General features: G+C 26.5%; 1 protein-coding gene across 1 annotated transcript; it reads right to left on the bottom strand.

The window, feature by feature from the left end:
• Window positions 1-1,482: 1,482 nt before the first annotated feature.
• Window positions 1,483-19,089, bottom strand: LOC120078371. The gene is made up of 24 exons (XM_039032638.1): window positions 18,774-19,089; window positions 16,290-16,507; window positions 15,895-16,003; window positions 15,505-15,606; window positions 15,340-15,399; window positions 13,993-14,071; window positions 13,713-13,863; window positions 12,743-12,866; window positions 11,845-12,025; window positions 11,323-11,351; window positions 10,605-10,753; window positions 9,337-9,442; window positions 9,092-9,187; window positions 8,917-8,972; window positions 7,607-7,730; window positions 6,177-6,239; window positions 6,029-6,088; window positions 5,599-5,760; window positions 4,325-4,398; window positions 2,564-2,657; window positions 2,319-2,455; window positions 2,118-2,198; window positions 1,937-2,042; window positions 1,483-1,781 (listed from the first exon to the last, which is right to left on the bottom strand). Exons 1-24 carry the CDS (start codon window positions 18,948-18,950, stop codon window positions 1,677-1,679), a joined length of 2,643 nt encoding a protein of 880 aa, XP_038888566.1. The 5' UTR covers window positions 18,951-19,089; the 3' UTR covers window positions 1,483-1,676.
• Between the last annotated feature and the right edge of the window lie 1,292 nt (window positions 19,090-20,381).

Raw genomic sequence — 20,381 nt, forward strand, 5'->3', positions numbered from 1 at the left:
CCAGTTTGGCTTAGATTGTTTTGAGGGGAAAGTTTGAGTTCTTTGTGTGTTCATTCTTGTTTATGAGTTTGAATGTTGCGGGGGTGGGTAGGAAGTTGAACTTGTAGGTTTTTATGTGTTTTTNTTTGTGTGTTCATTCTTGTTTATGAGTTTGAATGTTGCGGGGGTGGGTAGGAAGTTGAACTTGTAGGTTTTTATGTGTTTTTTAATGTTTATGAGTGTCAGGAATGTCGTGGGGGTGGGTAGAGTTTGGTTATACTCGTTTTTTCATTGAACTTGGAGTTTTTGTGTGTTTATGGATGTTTATGAATGTTTGAACATTTTGTGGGGGGTGAATCAAGTTTAGTTTAGATTGTTTGGGGGGAAGTTTGAGTTTTTTGTGTGTTCGTTGGTGTTTATGAAGTTTGAATATTGTGGGGGTGGATAGAGTTTGGTTATAATCGTTTTGGAGTTTAACTTGTAGGTTTTTATGTGTTTTTTTTATGTTTATGAGCGTCGAAAATGTCATGGGAGATGGGTAGAGTTTAGTTATACTCGTTTTGTCATTGAACTTGGAGTTTTTGTGTGTTTATGGATGTTTATGAATGTTTGAATATGTTTTGGGGGGTGGGTTGAGTTTTGTCATACTCGTTTTGGTGTTGAACTTGAAGTTTTTTATTTGTTTCTAGAAGTTTATGACATTTGAATGTTTTTATTTTGTTGTATGATGTTGTCCGGAGATGAGGTTAGACAATTGTTGAAGATGTTGTGTTCCACACGTTGTTTTCTTTTCTTTATTTCTGAAGAAATATTTCTTGACGTTGTTTTCATCTTATTTCTTTCATGTATTTCTGAAGACAAATTTCTTTTATAAACTATCTTGTAACTTTTCTTTTATTTGTTATAGTATGGACTTCGTTTTGTTTGTTTTATTTATTATGTGAATTTGTTTGAGTTATTAATGATGCTTTACAGGTTATTCATATCAAATTAAAAAAAAAATTACAAATTACAAATTAAACAAATTTAAAAGTCAATATTCAACCAATGAAAAAACTCCCCACGCATAATTGGGTCGTCGGGAGTTCCACTAACTCCTAACGAATGGTACAGCCCGTCGGGAGTTCTGAACTCTCGACACACTAGTGGACCATCGGGAGTTCCTGAACTCCTGACGCATAGAAGAGCTTGTCGGGAGTTCCAAGAACTCCCGACGACGTATACTAACCGTCCGAAGTTTCTGTAACTCCTGACGACTTACATTCTACGTTGGGAGTTTGTGAACAACTCCCAACGGTCCCTTTCTGGTGTCGGGAGCTTCACTCCCGACGGATTTCTCCCGACCCAACTCCCGACGATCAGTACGTCGTCGGGAGAGGATCTCCCAAAATGTTTTCTACCATTTCCTGACGATTTTAGGTGTGGGAGAAGTACGATTTCTTGTAGTATGTCGATACCCAGTGACTTGGATTTTAATTATTTAGTTTTAATGAAATTATTTAATTTACATCATTTATTAGATTTTTATTAAACTATGAAAAGGTATAGTTTTGAGTTTCATGCATACATGCTTATAGTATTGACCTAGCTTGAGTCCTAGGGAATCGGGTCGATATTACTATGCAACCAAAATATTTCCAATAGCAATATAGAAGAGATGTGAAACACTTTGATCTCGAGGTCAGGGTAAACGAAATTCAATATAGTGAAGATGTTCCTTCAAATGAATGGTTGAATGCTGAAGGTATTTCCTCATATGGATCCTCGAAAGTTGCAACATTACCAGGCCTTGAAAACACAATCTGCAACAGTTACATTTTTCTTTTAAAAAAAATAATAACAATAAAAATTAGAATTTATGATTAATAGTCTTAGGATTTCCCTATTTTTATAGATTTTAGTAAAGACGTATTAGTATAATTTCCTTGAAGTCACTAACGTAAACGTAAATATGCACCTGATAATCTCCGAGAGTACGTGATTTAAAACCAGCGGCACAATAATCAAAATAGTATTCCCATGTTCGTAGAAAACGTTCATCAAAACCAAGTTCAAGTATCTTGCTGAAAATAAATATAAATTATATTTCAATTTGAAACACATTCTTCATTAATAGTGATCAAGCAAAGCTTTCTTACCTTTTATTATTCAAGAAATTCTTTCTCCAAAATCTCAATGTTTGATAGTAATGAATTCCAATATTTTCCAAGTGCTCCACACTGTAAAATGGATGGAAATTAAGCATGAAACTTATATCTAATACTCATACATTAATTATTGTTCAAATATTAATAATAATAATAATAATAATAATAATCATAGCTTAATAAATTATATACCTAAGTCTAGATGCATTAGCCATGGCTGTTGTTATTCTACTTAATGAGGGTAGACATCCTCCTTGAAATATATATTCTTTGATGAAACCAGCTTTTAGCCTATACTCTTCATAAGATTCATCTGGCGTTGATATGAACTAATAATGAAAAATAAAAATAAAAATATAAAAATTAATTAATTAATTAAATTTTAAAAGAAAGAAAGAAAAATATATTTATGGCCATAGCAATAAAAGATTTTAAACCTGTAGAACAAGAAGACCATTTTCTGCTAACACTGATTCACATGAACTAAAAAAGTCTTCCATGAATTCATGGCCAACAGCTTCTATCATCCCACTGATACATTTGAAAATAATTAGGTTAAATTATAAGTTCAAATTTTCAAATTTTTAAGTTTGTGTTAAATAAGTCTCTAGAATTTAAAAGAAAATTTTAATAAATCCCTTAAGCCCTATTTGGTAACAAAAAATTAAGCTTGTTCCCTCTCAATTTCTTACATTAGTTTTCATTAGGAGTGTACATCAAACCAACCAAAACCGACCGAATTAAGGTAGGTTGGTGGGGGCTAGGGGTCGGTTGGTTTTTAGTTTTCCTGAAAAAAATTTGAAATACCGACCGACCGATGTATATATATTTGTTTTTTTTTTTTAATTTTTTTAATAAAAAAACAAAGTATAAAAGCAAGCTCATTACCACCAACCTAAGTCCAAGCCTACTAGTTTTAATATTGATTTAATATTATTTTTTATGTGGCCTAATTTTCAAACTCATTACATGATTTATTTAAATTTTTTCATTAAAAATGATTGATTTAAAGTTAAAAAAGTTGCTAATTTTATTAACCTAACAATAACATATTATCAATCCATATTTCCTTTTCATTCACCTTGGCTCTTCTTAAAAAAAAAAAAAAAAAAAAAAAACGACCGATGGTGCCAGTTTTTTCCCAAAACTGACAACGACCGACTGATTTACACTCCTAGTTTTCATCTTTCTAAAGTAAAAGAGTTGAATAATTCTCAATCAAATCTAAAAAGAAAAACTACTTTTTTCTAATTTTCAAAATTTGGCTTGATTTTTTGAAACCTTTTGGTAGAAAGTAAATAATAAAAGCAAGAGAATTTATAGGTAGAATGTGTGTTTATAGGCCTAATTTTTAAAAACTAAAATCCAAAAATCAAATAGTTACAAAACGGGGTATCAACTTTTAAGTTTGTGTTTAGTAGGTCTCCAAACATTAAAAATTAAAGTATCTAATAAGTCGCTGACTTTTAATTTTGTATCTAATAAATCCTTGAATTTTAGATTTTATGTCTAACAGGTTGGACATTTTTTAAAATTCATGAATCTATTGGACACACAAAATTAATATTTAATGTCTTATTAGATGCAAAGTTTAAATTCACATTTAATAGATTTGTTAATTTTAAGAAAACGTTAAATATGCTAGAGATTTATTGGATACAAAAATTGAAAGTTTAAAGACTTATTTGACATTTTTAATTCTTTAAGATCTATTAATACACAAATTAAATGTTCAAAAACCGAAAGATCTTTAAAAGCATATACAAAAATTCAGAAAATTATTGTATTGTTTGATAATCATTCAGTTTTTGGATTTTAGTTTTGAAAATTATTATTGTTATCTCACCATTTTTACTTATGATTTTATATTTCTTACGTTAGCATTTAGATTCTTACACCCATGACTGAAGTGGTGTTTCCCAAAAAAAAAATAATAATAATAAAAAAAAATCTTGAAAATTATATATATATTTTTAATTTTTAAAATTTGGCTTCTATTTGAGAATACTACTAAACTAGTAGATTTAAGTCGTGTTTATTTATAGATTTAATTTTTAAAAATAAAAAATAAAAAATGAAATGATTACCCTAAAGAATCTAAATATATAATTCAACCAAATAATTGTCATAATATTCCTATCATATTTATGCATATTATGATTAATTAATTATAATCTTATATCATTCGTCAACTTTACCATGATATAATTCTATCATATTTATTGGTATTCGACAATTGTCGATAGTCACAAAGAAGAACCTCGATGTGATCCTGCAAGAAAAAATTGGACCAAAATGATTTGTTAATATTTCAAATTTTTTAAATTTGTATTATACACAAATGGGTCCTCATTTATAAGACTCCTAGAAAAACACATGCTTTTTTAAGTTTTTAATGTGGATAATTGTAATAAGTGAAAGGATAGTTTTTATATCAGGAGATTTTTTTTTAAAAAAAATGGTGAAACTATTTACATGAACTAATAAAATTTTAATATTATTTCATAGAGGCTGAAAGAATTCTATCAATGTCTATCAGTGTCTTCTTTTGCTATTTCTATAAATAGTTTGATATTTTTTCTATCTATAAAATTTTTTCTTTTACATTTACAAATATGTTATACAAAAAAATAATTTATAAATATGTCAATTTTTGAAACTTTCGAGTCTCACTGATAGTCAATAGTATATCAGTGATACCCACGTGGGTCCTCGCCTATAAGACTCCCTTACATAAACATATAGTTTCTTTAGTTTTTAGTTTAGATAATTGTAATGAGTGACAATGTAGTTTTATATTTACAAATATGTCACACGGACAAATAACTAATTTATAGATATGGCAAGTTTGAAAACTTTCGAGTCTATCAAAGTTTGTAGATTTGTATTATACACAAGTGGGTCCTCATCTATAAAAGCCTTAGAAAAATATATGATTTTTTTAGTTTTTAGTTTGATTAATTGTAACGAGTGAAAAGTAGTTTTCATATTTACAATATGTTAAACAAATAAATAATTTATAAATGTGACAAATTTTTAACTTTCAAATTTATTACTGGTGAGTGATAGACTTCTATCATGGATATACTGTTTATAACTATCGTTAATAGACCATTTTCCACTTCTATTACTGATAGATGTCTATTACTAGTCAACCATTTTATTCTATATGAATTGTATACAATTTTTGTGTCCATTTTTGGATAGACCATTAACGTGTCCATAAGTGATAACTTTTTACTATTGTGATAGATCAATTTTATGTCTATTAGTAATCATTTCTTTATTTGTGATATATTATTTTTATGTTTATTACCAATAAAACATTTTCATGTGTATCACTGATGTCTAACAATATACATGTGTATCTCGTTGACTAATAAGATTTAAAATTGTAATAGGTCTATCACTGACTCACAAATTGATAAGGCTTAAAATAAAGTCGTATTTTAAAGAGAGAATGAGTTTGTACCTGAAGGCCAAGATCTTTAACCCTATTTTGGGCATATTTGAATTGTTCTTTGGACAAAGTAATGCCAGTACAATGACATCCAGTTTGCTTCACTATTTCAATAGCTAGAGTTCCCCAACCACACCCAATATCCAAAACTTTGTGGTTTTTATTGATTCTTGCCTGGAAATATTAGAATAAAGAAAGGGGTTTGTTTTCAAATATAGAAAAAAACTAAAATATTTATAAATATAGTAAATTTTTTTTGTTTATCAGTGTTAGACATTGATAAACTACTATCATCTATTACTGATAGACTGTGAAATTTCACTATATTTAAAAATATTTTTAGCAATTCGACATTTAAAATTATTTCCCATAAGGAAAGAATTTTAATAAGGTAGTGAGATATATACTAAATTGCAGTAGAATAATGATTTAATAATATCACCTTTTTAATAAGAATGGAGATTTTCCTCAATTGAGCAATCCTCAAATCTTCATCTTCCCTCTATATTTTAAAAAATGGAAAAGGAATAAATAAATAAAGCACTTTCCATTAGAATTTAATTATCAAATAAAAGTTTGCATTTACAAACCTTAAAGATGGCACATGAGTAGGTCATTGTATCATCCAAGAAGAGAGAGAAAAGTTCATTGCTCTATATAAAACCAGATTAAGAAATAAGAATTTAAAAATTTGTAACCAAAATAAGGAGAACTTAGAAATATATTGTTAGGATATTAAGAATATTTTAGTAATTAATTAAGAAAATTGATATGAAATATTGTTAATATGATTGACACGGAACATATATCCAGAAATACAGAACATGTATGATATACTTTTATTTGATCAAATCGTCTTTTTATTCTTGATAATGAATCACTTGACGTTTTTAAAAGCATCAAAAGTTATTGCTATTTGACATAACAAAAACATCAAATAACACAATTTTTATAGTAGTGTGATGATTTATTGATTTGTTATAAAAATATTGACTGAGAGCAAGAGGATCTAAGTATCTTGAATTACTTATTTTTATATTTTTTTCACGTGTTATATTTGAGTCATTTTAGTTTTGTTTTTATTTTCTATAAATATCACATAAATGTTATAATTATAATAGTTATGCAATATTTAAAATTAAAATTTATCAAACACTATTTTATTTTATTACACATCTAATTTTTCTAAAAGCACAGCTACCAGTAATTATTTTAAACCTATAATAATCTCAAATTAAGCAAAATTAACTTTGATTCATATAATTTAATTACATAAATTTAATATTAATTTACTAATCATTGTAACTAAACTTTTCTGTTTTAAAATTAAAATTTACCATCCGCTATTAATATTCTTATAATTTAAAAATAGTTACCTAACTCCATAACTAGTATTTCTTAGATGATAATAAATACAAGTATAAATTGATGACACTAAAAATTAGCCATAGAAGTTGAAAATTCAAAATTCACATTTTTCCTGTTAAAAGTGTTTTTTTTTTTTTTCAAATTTAATAACTCTAAAGAACTATCTTTCTTTAATGATTGCGAATTCTATTCAAAACTATCATAATAGTCGAAAAATCTGGATTTTTCCCTTTTTATCTCACCAAAATCACGGATTTTTCATTTTTGTATATATAATGACTATTATTTATAACCACAAATTTGTAATACCTATCATAAATTTCAAAAAAATTCAAAAAACATTGTTTCTCCCAAAAAAAAATTATGAATTTGGCCTTTACAACTATTTAAAAGGTCAATAGACTGTGATAGATAGTAAAATTTTACGATATTTGTAAATATTTTGATTCATTTTTTTATATTTTAAAACAATAAAAAAGGTGTAGATTTGATTTTTATGACGGTTTTTCTCTCTCGTCTCTAGATTTTGTAGGATTTGTCTTTCTTCTTGTGTCATGAAAGGTGCATTTTACGTTCTTATAAGAAAGAGATTTTCTAAAGACAAAAGAAAGGAAAAAAACAAAAAAAGGTAGTCATCCATAATATATAATACCAGATCATAATGACGAGAAATATTTGTGCGAGCTTGTGCAATGCTGTTTTTCCTTGAAGCATGTTGATAAAAATACTTTGCTGATGCAATACTAGCTGTAAATAGTGGAGGAGACCACCATCCCCTGCAAAAACAAAATAATATTAATAATAATCATTAACGATACGAAGATTTTTTCAAATAATAAAACTGTTGAAAATATTTACAAGATATAATAAAATTTTAGAATTATCAATGATAGACGCTCATAGACACCGATACACTTCTATAAGTGTCTATCAATGCCACTAATAGACGCTAATACAAGTCTATCAGTATCTATCAACGTCTATTGCTGAATTTTAAAATATATTTTGTAAATATTTTGATTCGTTTTTCTATATTTGAAAAGAACCCTTAACAATATATCATACATGATAAATAGTTCTCAAATTACAAATTTCGTCCCTATATCTTTTTATATTTTTATTAATTGGTGTATCAACTATGACGTCTCCCAATTTTCAATTTTGTATTTAATTAATTCTTGATGTATTTGACATGTTTCCAAAACAAACCAATTTACTAAACATATAATTGATTTTTTTTTGTTTTAAGATCATTAAGATCACTTTTGATAATTTTTTTTTTGGTTTTTTAAAATTAAGCAAAGATTACATTTTTCGTAAGTATAAAAGTTGAATTCTAACCAAATTTCAAAAAGAAAAATAAATTTTTAAAAGGAAAATTATTTCAAATGGTTAAACCGTTGAAAATATTTACGAAATATAGTAAAATTTCGAAACTATCAATGATAGACGTTGATAGATACTGATAGACTTCTATCAGTGTCTAACAATGTCACTGATAGACACTGATACTATCATCGTCTATCATTGATAGTTCTAAAATTTTGTTATGTTTTGTAAATATTTTGATTCATTTTTCTATATTTAAAAACTACCATTTTTAAAAACTACTTTTTTTTAGTTTTTTGAATTTGACTTAATTTTTGAAAATATTGATACAAAGTAGATAACAAATTCAAGAGATTTAGATAGGGATAAGGGACACTCATGGGCTTAATTTTCAAAAACAAAAAAATAAGAAACCAAATATTTAGCAAACAAGATCTTAACATTCAATTTTATATACAATAAATTATTAAATTTTTAAAATTGAAAGTTCATGGACATGCGTACTTATTCAACTTATAAACTCATTCGACTCGAAATTGAATGTTTAAGAAGTTATTGACCCAAACCTAAAAGTTAAGTTGAGAATATTAACCAAAGTATATCATAATTAATATTTGTCTCTAAAACATTTACCTTCTTTTTTTAAGTTTTGCAATAGAAGCATTTGTATCTTTATTAGCTATGAGAACCTGCATGCAAAAGAGAAGTTAATTAAGTATATATGAAAGAGTCTATTTAGATCACTTAACATCATTGAGAAGAAATAATGTTTAAATGGCTGAAAATAATTAAACTAAATTAAGCTCACCAAAATAAGATTAAGAAGACCTTCATTTTTATCCATAAATGAAAAGTCTCCATTAATATATGCATCTGCAAGACCTAAGTCAGCTTGTGTCATTATCTGAAAAAAAAAAATGGTATATATCATTGATATTGAGTAGAATTTGAGAGATAATAAATTTTTATCCTATTTTGTATCTACACATTTTTTTTTTTAAATATATACATCAAACAACTATAATTAATAATAAAATAGTTTAAGTTAAATACCTTCCAATAAAATTGAGGGGTGTGAACTCTTAAGACAACCTTTTGGGGCAAGTTGTCACTTATTATTCCCTTGAAGGTAAATATTTTTCCCCCTTCTTCCATTATACTGTGTCATAAAATTAATGCTAAGAAAAGGATTGTGATCGAATAGAGTAGTAGGATCGTAACTAAAGTAAATTGAAAATAATAATAACGAAGAAGAAGAAATGAGAGAATAGCACACAATGACTTTACGTGGAAAACTCCTAAATAAATCAACTTAAAAACCACGGGAAAGGATAGAATAATTAGCCACTATAAAAACAGTAGTTATAAACTTTCTCTCTTAAGAACACCAAACTCTCTTACAAGAAGAAATTCTCTTTATTTTTATCTCACTTACTTGTTGAAATTTTTTTGAATGGATTGGTAACCATGGGTCCCCTCCTATTTAAAGCCTAAAGATAGTTCATCATCAAGCAAATCCAATGGTTCCAATTTGTCCTTATAGATGTGAAGGATCCAATGACTCAAATTGTTTTAGAGAGATGTGAAAGATCTAAGGGTCACAAATCGGTCTTGGAGAAAGTGTAAGATCCAATGGCCCAAAATTGTCTTCTAAAAACTTTTTGAATAATTAGGATTTTTCTTGATATACCAACAATTAAATTAGGTTTAAATACTACTTTTATTCTGTACTTTTGGTTTCGGTTAATTTTGGTTATGGTATTTTCAAAATGTTCATTTTGGTTGCTATACTTTTAACTTTTGTTCATTACGGTTCATATACTTTCAAAATGTTCATTTTGGTCCTTATACTTTTAATTTTGGTTCATTTTTATCCTTACACTTTTAAAAAGTGATAATTTTGGTCCTTTCATTTTCATTTCATTTTTAAAGGATCAAAATGATCATTTTTTTAATGTTCAAGGATCAAGATGAATTAAAATTGAAAGTATACAAGGATCAAAATGAACATAATAAAAGTATAGAGACGAAAATGGACAAGAAAAGTTGAAAACATAGGGATTAAAATGAACACTTTGAAAATACAGTGACTAAAATGAATCAATAATAAAAAATACAGAGACCAAAATACCATTTAAACCATTAAATTATAAGCTAGTATGAGTTCTCATGATGCACTATAAAGAGAGAGAACTATAGTAAACAACAACTAGGAATAACATTCTCATTGATTTAAATTAGGTAAACGAGAATTTAACTTAACAAAATAAAGTAATTAAAAAAAAAAAAAAGGCATGAATGTAGTATCATGGGGGACTCACGTTAATGATCCAATAGATATGTATCGGCAAAGAAATTTTGTGACGAAAAGTCGTGCTCCTCTTTCTGTTAGAGAAGGTACCATACATTTTGGATTGTTCAAAACACTGAAACTTTTTCCCAAAACATTGTGGGTTGCATTGATACATGCCTGCAACATTTACGTGTTACTAAAGCCCTGTCTGGTAATTATCTACTTTTTTTTTTTGTTTAATTAATTCTACGAACTTTCCATTTTCATCGTACGTTTAAATTTCTTGTTTTATATCTACTTTCTATTAATGTTTTTTTTAATAACCAAACCAAAATTTGAAAACTAGAAAAAGTAGTTTTTATGAAGGGAAAATTATTTCAAATTGGTAAAATTATTGAAAATATTTACAAGATGTAACAAAATTTTATAACTATCTATAGAAGTCTATCGGTGTCTACCAACATCTATTATTGATAGTTATAAAATTCTGCTATATTTTGGTTCATTTTTATATATTTTAAAAACAGCCCATTTAAGAACTTGTTTTTATGGTTGAAATTTGGTTAATAATTCAATTCTTTTACTAAAAAAAGATGAAGAATATCGTAAGAAGAAATTGATGGAAAATAAACTTAGTTTTCAAAAATCAAATGGTTATTAAACAGGTATATATTTTTTAATTAAATTAAAATGGAAATTTAAAGAATTAATTGGAAACCTTGGGAAGAAAAATTCATATCATTTACCTTAACCCCATCCTCAAGGGAGCCATAACCTAAAGAAAAGGCAGCACATAATCAACACATGCCATGCTAGAACAAAGCTTCAAAGAAATTGAAGTTTAATGGAAATTTAGATGTTGAGTTGGGCAATGTTGTTTCTATTTTCTTGTTTTTAGTTTTGAATTCTTCTCTATCGAATCATCGATTGACTAAAAAACTTAAGCTGACGGATTATACACTTTTAACATTCTCGTTTCTTATTTTCTTTTACCATTTGTCCAAATTAAAAAAAAAGTATTATTTGATCCATTTTTACTTTTTAAAATGTACAATAAATATTAAAAATTAGAAACTAGAAATAGAAACGTTATCAAACAACACCAAATATATATGTTTTTCTCCAAATGAAAAATTGAAGACAAAAACAAAGTAACTTTTTTTTTTTAAAGTTAAAGCAAGAAGGCTACCAAAGTGAGTATAATTCAATCGGCATCCAAATATGTTAATGACTAAAAGGTTTGTGGTTCGAATTCTTGAATTACATACCTTGATATGCTCCACAAAACCAAAGTTTTCTCTTCCCTTGGATGGTATGAAGCTCATTTAAAGCTTTGAAAGCATCAACTGTTGGAATTGAATGGCCAGTTGACCATTTAAACAATATATCTTTTGGCTGTTCTTCTGGATTAAGAGTTGCAAGAAATGGAAGACTTGTCTCCCCAAGATTCTGCTTTTTGTCCAAATAAAAATCAAAGTAAAAAATAGTAGTTTTTACTCATCATAAAATATTTTAGGGAAAAATATCATTTCAGTCCCTAAATTTCTATTTGATCACTAAATTTCAAAACGCTACACATTTAATTTTTAAAATTTGAAATTTATTTTTATTTAGTCACTAAGTTTTAAAATGTTACAATTTTACATTTGAAATTTGAGTTATGTTTCAATTTGGTCACATGGTTCAAGTTTTACGTTTTTTACTTTGATTTTTCATTAAATATACTCACTTTCCCTCATTGCATGTTAATGTCTACTACTTGACTTAAATTAATTATAAAATGAAAATTTAAATTTAATTTTCATAGAGATGAAAATTAGTGAAACTTAATTAATTATAATTCTTTTTAATCTTTTAAATTAAATACTAAATATTTATTCTAAAAATGAAAACTGAGTATTTAGTAAAAAAAAATTGATGTTAAAAATGTAAATATGGAAACCTAGTGATCAAATTAAAACAAAACTCAATTCTCAAAGATAAGATTAGAATATTTTGAAACCTTCTAAATTAACTGAAACCAAACTCGAAACTTAACTAAATGTATAACATTTTGTAACCAAAGTAAGGACCAAATAAAAATTAAATCCAAAATCTAGACATAAAAATAAATAAATAAATTTTCTAAATATTTTAAATTGTAGAACAAATTGTGTAATTACTAACCAGAAGTACATTGAGCCAATAAGTTAAATAAACTTTATTGTTTGTATTTCCAAGGAAATTCCATGCACTCCATATTTTTGGATTTTGAGGCATGAAATCTTTGTCGCCATGAAGATAAATATCACTGCATTCAACATTATGATATATATATATATATATCTTAAATCACAAATGGACCTAAATACTTAAGTTGATGGATAAAGGTAAATTTAATTATATATAATCTAACATTCTCTTCTCAGGACCTCTCTAGACGTGTTTAAATAAAAATGAATTTTTTTAAAAATAAATTTTCTTTTTAAGTCAATCCAAATAAATCCTAAATAAAACACTCACGAAATTACTAGATTATCGATTTAAAAAGGGAAAATTGTGAAACCATTAGTTAATTCTAGAGTTTGTTAAATACTTTTAATTTGATTAATCACCTTCTAAATTTTGTAATTTGTTACAATTATATCCAATTTGATCAATTAACTCCCTATAGTTTGTTAATAGTTTAATCATGATTGGATATCCTTTAATGTTATAAAAGCAAAGAGACATTACATTATATAAAAGTAAAAAAAAAAAAGTTTAAATCCTATTTTGGTCCTTAAACTTTAATATTGTTCTATTTTAGTCCCTAAATTTTTAAAAATGTTGATTTTAATCCCTGAACTTTTAAAAAGTTCGATCCCAGTTATTAATATTCTATTATTTTTTAAGGATGAAATTGCATATAGCATGAATTGAATAAAATGAAGGTGAAGTAAAATATCAACAACCAATGCGCTAAAATAGTGACGACCAAAATCTTGAGCTAAAAATGACTTTTGATCTCCTATAGAAAATCGCTTCACCATCCAATTCAAAATTGAAACTCTAGATTTTCAACCACCTGTTTTGGTCCTTAAACTTTGAATTTTATTATATTTTGACCACCGAAAATCTCTTTATCACCTAACTCAAAAAGAAATAATAACTGTACCTATAAACATATTGAAAGGCAGCAAGAACTTTCAATTCATCTGGTGTTGCTTGTTTCCCCAATATTCTTAAAGTCTCAGGAGCATGAGTTGCTATTATACATGCATCATATATTTCTTGAGAATAACCATGGCCATAACTTACAATGCACCCTATTAAACATTTTGTAAAATATTAAAAATCAATACTATATATTATATAGGATTCAATTAATTACAAATAATAAACAAAAAAAATATAATATATATGAATCAACATCTTTTATATAATAAATCACTCACCTTCATTGCTTGTTGAGATGGAATCAACTTTAGAACCAATTCTTATTTCACAACCTCTACTCTTAAGGACTTCTTGGATCTGATTTTTTTTTAATAATAAAATAATAATAAAAAAAAAGAAAATAAAGATATTAATAGAAAAATGAATAATACTTTAAGTGTAGTCCAAGTTGCACCCATGTTCATGCATCCATTACATTAACAAAGAAAAAATTGAAAAAAATATATTTTTTTAAATAAGAAAAGTTTTCTACGTGGTAACTTGCGATGGGACACTTCAATGAGCTGCACAAATGGTATAACTTCGGGATTCACATGAATTTTCTTCATAGAAATAGCATTGGATTAATATTCACGGATTGTTGCATTAGTTTTATGTATCAAAATAAAATTTTTATTAAAATATCATTTTGATCTTTATATTCTAAATTATATTTCATTTTAGTCTGCTTACTTTTAGTTGTCTAAATTAGCCTCTCTTACTTCAAATAAATTTTAATTTAGTGTTTGTACTTTCAAGAAATCGTGTATTTGTAGTTTTTCGAAGTTAATTTTTATCGAAACTGGTTGAACAATAATAATAATTATCATGCACTAAGAGAATACCATGTATTCATATTTTCAAAATTTATAAAGAGAACATTGATACTGTTGAGGATCTTCAAAGAGATCTCACAATATTAATAAGATACCTAAGCTATTTCTCCTATCGCTTTAGTTTTAAGATGGAACCTTATATTATATATAATATGGTATCAGAGGTCATGAAATCCAAATTATGGGCAATACGATCCAAAAAAAAAAAAAAAAAAGGATTCGACCTAAGAATGTGATAGGATTAGTATTAGAAGAATATTAAGAGTATATTAGTAATTAGCTCGGAAGTTGGTTATAAATAGAGTGGTAGAGAAGAGGATAAGCAATATTTGGCATATGAATTAGAGTTTGAGAGTTATCTCAAGATTGGGAGGGTCCAAATACCTCGAGCACTTGGTTTATCTTATATTTCCGTTATCTTTTATATTCGGATTCTATCATAATGGTGAACCCACGGAGAGGTACCAATATGAAGGAGCATGTTGAGAACGTTAAAAACATCAAGGAATCTATATAATATATATTTTAATTTTAAGAATCAACAACAAACAAAAGAAGAGGGGATGAATTTGAGATTTATTAGAAGTATTAAGCAATAAATATAGACCATTAAAAGTACAATGATTAAAATGAAATTAAACGTTTCAAAGTGTAGGGACCAAAATAACATCTTAATCCGAAAACAATAATAATAATAGAAAATAAAATTAAAAGAAATATTTCTTCCCCATATATAGTTTCAAGGATCACCTTCTTTACATAAGATTGTGAATGTTGTTTGATAGTAATCCATTGTGGTTCTCCAAATAGCTTTAAGAAAGAACAAGAAATTTGAAAATTTATTAAAATAATGCCAATGTTTATAAACTAAATTCTAGAAAGGTACAAAAGGTGATGAAAAAGAGAATAATTAACCTGAAGTAAGTAATGATTTTGAAGAAATGAAAGAACTAAGAAGGCTGAAAAGTTGAGAACTTTGGCTGAGGAACATGACCAAATTGAACATAAAATTGGAGCCTACAAAAACATAAGAAACATTAATATCCTAACCTACTAAAGACTTAAAAACATTGTCATATGAAATTGATAAGAAATAACAAAAAAATTACAAGGGAAAAAAATGCATTTTTTGATCCCTAAATACTCAGGGGTAAAAATGTAATATTTGACTAAATGAAAATTAAACTCAAAAATCAATAGTGAAATTGTAACGTTATAAAATTTCAATAAACGAAATAGATACTCGACTCAAAACTTAGGACTATAGAATCTATTTTCCCAAAATATTATGAGAATTTAACTCACAACATAAGCTTGCTCAAATGTTTTGGAGTACCCCCTTGATTTGAGAAATTGTCCCAATGTTTCATTTGGATCAATTTCTGACTTTTTATTGTCCATAACATCAAGATAACTGTACACAAAATAATCGAGATTAGTCTCTAATTAGTTACTTTGAAATGTGAGATTTAATTTTCTGAAGAGAAATTATTTGAGGAGGTTGTGAACAGTAATATGGTCGATAATTTTACACCGTTAAATTTAAGAGAAATAAATTACAAAAATATTCTACATTCTTATAAAATGATTATGAATCGGGAATCATGTAGGTTTTTTTTTTCTCTCATCCAACCGTTAATAAGAGGCAATCACATTGTAGCGATCTAATTGAATAATTTGTTGTCATTGGCAATACTTACTTGATAACATCGTCCTTAAATTTGATAACTTCTCGAATCATTTTCCAAAAATATGGATTGAAGATGTTATTCATTTGTGCAAATAGACTTGAAAGATCATTTCGGGTGCCCCATTCATAGCCTCGTCCTTTGTCTAAACTCACTGAGAAAGACATATTTGATGTTTCCATTTCGACTCCCAAATTTTCAAAAAGTTCCATCATATTTGGAGATGTTACCTGGTCATATTTTGATGTTTAACCAAAATCATTATATAATCTATTTTGCTCATAAGATCATACATGTAATCTTCTAAAAAAAATTATGATATTTAATATTAAATGTTTTTAAAATATAAAGAATTTATTCATGGATTATTTTCCAAAAAAAAAACATGGATAGTAAAGGATAAAGATGGAAGTCAACTATACGAACTTGAGCATTGTTTAGAGTATTAAGTTGAGTTTTGAAGTTTGAAATTAGTTTATTGGAGTTATGAAGTTTATGTTTGAAGTAGAAAGCTGTTTAGTTTAGAGTTAAGAAATATTAGAGGGAAAGATAGAAAAAGATGGAACATGAACTTCATCGATAAACGTAAAAACTTTATTAGTGAAGTTCATCCAATGTAAGAACTTCAATAGTAAACATTCTTGTTCTTAATTTTGCATCGAGACTTATATGTATTTGATAATGTAAATTTTTATAGGTAATTTTTTTCAGAAAAAAATTGTTAAACTATTTACAGAAATAGTAAAAAAACAATAATAGACACTGAAGAAGATTGAAATTTTGCTATTTTGTGTAAATAATTTTCCTTATTTTTCTATTTTTGAAAATCCTCCAATTTTATAACTATTTTTATAATATTTTAATGAATGTTATTTTTTTATTTTACACAATTGGATCATATTTAAACTATAAAATAAGAGAAAAAGTTTATTTTTTAAAAAAAACTAGAAACAAATAAACAAGAAATAACTATCCTATGTTTCTATCTCTCTTCTTCAAGAAATAAAAAACAAAAATAGCTATCAAACATGTTATCGTTTCTAATTTAAAAAACACAAAAACAAAAAATGTTTATGTTCTCAAATGGACCTTAAATTTTTGGATATAACAATTTTATGTTTAAGATTTTCATTTGATAGTATTCTTAATCCCATTATTAATTTTTCATTAATTATTAACGAAAAGTTGTTGTGGCACTTATTTTTTTTAAAAATTATCATTAATCAATGACAGACACTTATTTCTCTCTTCATTTCTTTTTTTCAAATCATAAAGATAGGAACAAAGGAAGAAAGAATGATTAGAGGGAAAAATTAGAGGGGAGAGTAAAAGGAGAGAAAATAAGTATCTATTTCAAGTTTAAAAAATAAAAATATTTCTAAAAAAATAAGGAAGAGGTAATTTTTCAATTGAAATAAAAAAATTAAAAAATTATCAGCATGACTAAATAGAAACAAATGCAAACTTCAATGTAAAGTTGTTGAGTTTGAAAACTCGAAGATATAAAGTTGTAATAGCATTACTCTTAATTTAATCCATTTTTGTTCTTTTTTCTTTTCTATTTATTAGTTCAACATCGTCAATAGTTCTGAAGTTCTAGGTCCAAATTCAGCATAAGGAAGTTCTACTAAATTTGATCCGCTCAATCTAACTTAGTCCATTTATTTATTGGATTGCCTATGATTTGCTATTTTGAAGATGACTAGGTCCATTTAAATCATGTTTGCATCAGATTCAACTCAATGGATTTGTCATTGTACCAATTCAAATATGTATGCGTATATAATTATTTTTTTTTTAATGTTTTTAAGTATACTTTTAAAAAATATGAAAAAAAAAGAAAATTTTATAATATCAATAATTTTAAGGAGTAAAATAACAAAAATGTGAAGTATAAAAATAATTTTAAATAAATCAAATTAAAAATCAATGAATGTTTATCATCGATGTCTAATATGTTTTCAACTTTCAATCTAATAAATTTTTTACTAATTCAAAAAATTTGTTACCTACTCAAACAATCACTTATATCTTTACTATTCTTTTTTTATACAATCTTTAATAATTTTTGTCGACTCATACCACTATCATCCCAAATTTGACAAAAATTAATGACTATCCACAACATAATTAATGTAAACGACGACCAAATTTGTCAATTTTGAAAACTATAATTAAAACTAATTATAGACAAGATTGTATTCATTGAAAGTTTTAAAAAAACAAATCACTTACTAAACAACAAGATTGATTTAAAACTAAAACAAGATCGTTACTAAACAAGATTGTATTCATTGATTGTATTAAAAAAAAAAATTTATTTAATTATATGTCAATTTTGAAAACAAGATTGATTCAAATACTAATTATAGACAAATTTTTAAATTTGTCTATAATTAGTATTTGTCAAACTAAAACAAGATTGTATTAAAACGAAACAAATTATAAAACTAAAACAAGATAGTTACTAAACAAGATTGTATTCATTGAAAAAACAAATGGATTACTGAGATTGAAGCCAAGGTCCAAATCAATGTCATTAAATTTGATCATTTTAGAATGGTTGCCTAAGTACTCTTCCTTCTCAAACAACACTACTTCTACTCCAGCATTTCTCAAAACATAAGCCGAAATCAGACCGTTGATTCCTCCTCCGACCACTGCTACCTTCATCACTTTCTTTTCTTGATCTTTCTTCAACTTAACTAGATCGATGCTTTCGAAGCGAAAGGAAGAAGAGAGAATTGTAAAGAAGATATGGAAGAAAGAAAAGGAAGAGAAGAGAAAAGTTGAAAGAAAGCTAACCAAACTTTCGTTCCCTATCTATGGTGGATATGGTGGATATTCAAAAACAGTTATTACTATTTATAAGGTACATATCACCGAATTCATAATATATGAAAATCAATCTTAGAAGGGATGGGAAAGTTCCTTTTTCCTTTCTTGGAATTGGTCTTTAAATTTTTTGTATAGTTTTTATTTAGTATATAGATTGTAAGTAAGATATACTTTTTAGTTCTTAAGTTTTGAATTTGACTTCTAAAATTTTAGTCGATGTTACCCGTTTTTAGAGGTGTTCAAATAAACCGACAACCTAAATAACTCAGACTATCTAACCCAAAATATAAGAGTTGGGTTGGGATGGATTAGTTTTGTTTCTGGGTTGGGTTAGATTGGATTAAACTTTTTCTATTTTTGTTGGGTTGGCTAAAAAAAATTTGGAATAATCCAACCCAACCCAAATTATGTATATATATATAAATAAAATATAATATATATATTTCTCTTTGTTTAAGATTTGATTACTTTGTATTGATTAATTTATGAATTTTAAATATTTTTCTTTTAAAATTGTTATGATATTTTTCTTTATTTGAAATTTGCAATAAATATCTTAGATACTTGGTATTTAGCATTTGAATTTTATGAGATTTTAGTTATTAGTCATGTTTTGTATATAAATTTATATATTTTTTATTAAAAAGAAAAAAATAAATTATAACCAACAACCCAACCCAACTCGAATTGTAAGGGTTGAGTTGGGTTGGGTAACTTTATTTGGGTTCTTTGGGTTGCCAACCCAACCAATTCGAATTTTCGGGTTGGTCCAAAATACACCCTTAACCCCACCCAACCCAACCCATGTACACCCCTATCACTTTTACTTTTGAAGTTTCAGTTTTGATTCAATTTGGTCCATCAGGTTTCATGCTTTATACTTTTAACCTAATTAGTTAATTAGTAGAAGTAAAAATAATTAATCATTATTGTGTTCGTACTAGATTTTGACAAGAAAATTTAATTCGTGGAAATGAACTCGATTTTCTTGATTTATTGTATAAGTGTTATATAGTCTCAAATTCTTATCATGGACTTGATCTTCTTAGATAATCATCCTTTGAGTTTGACGATCTTTTTGGATGATTAATCTTCAGAATTTTTGATTTCATTGGATGATCGATCATTGAATCTGATAATTTCAAAAAATAACTAATTTTAGATACTAAAAATATACATGGGTTGGGTTGGGTGGGGTTAAGGGTGTAAAATAAACAAAATATAAAAAATTACAAAAACATTTAGTATAAATACATTTTTATTTCT

This window comes from Benincasa hispida, chromosome 5 (assembly GCF_009727055.1).
Source record: "Benincasa hispida cultivar B227 chromosome 5, ASM972705v1, whole genome shotgun sequence".
Classification (NCBI taxonomy): Eukaryota; Viridiplantae; Streptophyta; class Magnoliopsida; order Cucurbitales; family Cucurbitaceae; genus Benincasa; species Benincasa hispida.

What these genes read in the sequence shown, in the direction of transcription:
- LOC120078371 (XM_039032638.1), bottom strand. Translation starts at nt 18,950, where the DNA reads ATGAAGGTAGCAGTGGTCGGAGGAGGAATCAACGGTCTGATTTCGGCT. An exon ending in CATCTCAACAAGCAATGAAG is followed by an intron (nt 13,864 to 13,992) that starts GTGAGTGATTTA and finishes AATGTTTAATAG; the next exon opens with GGTGCATTGTAAGTTATGGC. An exon ending in TTTCTCGTCATTATGATCTG is followed by an intron (nt 6,240 to 7,606) that starts GTATTATATATT and finishes GGTTTTATATAG; the next exon opens with AGCAATGAACTTTTCTCTCT.